Here is a 943-nt window from a genome sequence, read left to right as displayed (position 1 = left end):
CATGCCACAAACCACGTGATTGGAGCAAGTGGCTTCCCATGGCAGAATTTTTGTACAACACGAACTATTAGTCGGCAATAGGAATGACACCATTTAAGGCTTTTTACGGCTTCGACCCTCGTCAACCCTCTTTTGAGCTAGTAGCAGACCCGACTGGAGTCAGTAGACCAAATCTTGAGAGAAAGATAGTTACTCAACAAGATTCTCATGGACAATCTGACCAAGGCACAAAATAGGATGAAGCAATACGCTGATTCTAAGAGAAGTGATAGGAATTTCGAAGTTGGAGACACGGTGTTCTTGAAACTACAACCCTATCGGCAAACATCAGTTGTAATCTGCCGGAATTTGAACTTGGTGGCTAAATTTTATGGGTCTTTTGAAGTGCTCCGCAGAATTGGCATGGTCGCTTATGAGATCAAGCCTCCATTGGGATCAAAAATTCACCCCATTTTCCATGTATCTCAGTTAAAGAAGGCAATGGGAAATCATGTGCAACAATCAAAGGAACCACCAATTTGCACTGATGATGGTCAGTTCTTGACTGAACCAGTAGCCATCTTAGACCGCCGAATTGTGAAGAAAGGCAACAAAGCTTCTACCCAAGTCCTAGTTCAGTGGGAAATCCTTTCCAAGGATGAGGCTACATGGGCAGATTACACTTTCCTCACACCCTAGTGTCCAGATTTTGATCAGTAATGCAGAAGAAAGGACAGAAGGGGGATAGAATGTCACGAATTTAGTCGTGACTACCTACTTAGGACCTAATTACATTATATTAGATTACTATAAAAGAGTGATACTTTAGTCCCTGTAAGCACGTGATTTTTGCCCTCTTATGAGAAATACTCCCAAAAAAAAATTCAAAATAAAATAATTTTCCTTGGTGTGCAATTTTGAGTATTTTTGTGATATTTTTGGATAATTATTTGTATTTGTTTGT

The 943-nt window shown here is 40.2% G+C and overlaps 1 protein-coding gene across 1 annotated transcript; it reads left to right on the top strand.

Annotated features, from left to right (window-relative positions):
- Positions 1-207: 207 nt before the first annotated feature.
- Positions 208-678, top strand: LOC138874757 (uncharacterized). The gene has a single exon (XM_070153538.1). It carries the CDS (start codon positions 208-210, stop codon positions 676-678), a length of 471 nt encoding a protein of 156 aa, XP_070009639.1.
- Positions 679-943: the final 265 nt, after the last annotated feature.

This window comes from Nicotiana sylvestris, chromosome 8 (genome assembly GCF_000393655.2).
Source record: "Nicotiana sylvestris chromosome 8, ASM39365v2, whole genome shotgun sequence".
Lineage (NCBI taxonomy): Eukaryota > Viridiplantae > Streptophyta > Magnoliopsida > Solanales > Solanaceae > Nicotiana > Nicotiana sylvestris.
This window is presented reverse-complemented; position numbering and strand designations above follow the sequence as displayed.

Coding starts and splice junctions, on each gene's coding strand:
- LOC138874757 (XM_070153538.1), top strand. CDS start 208: ATGGACAATCTGACCAAGGCACAAAATAGGATGAAGCAATACGCTGAT.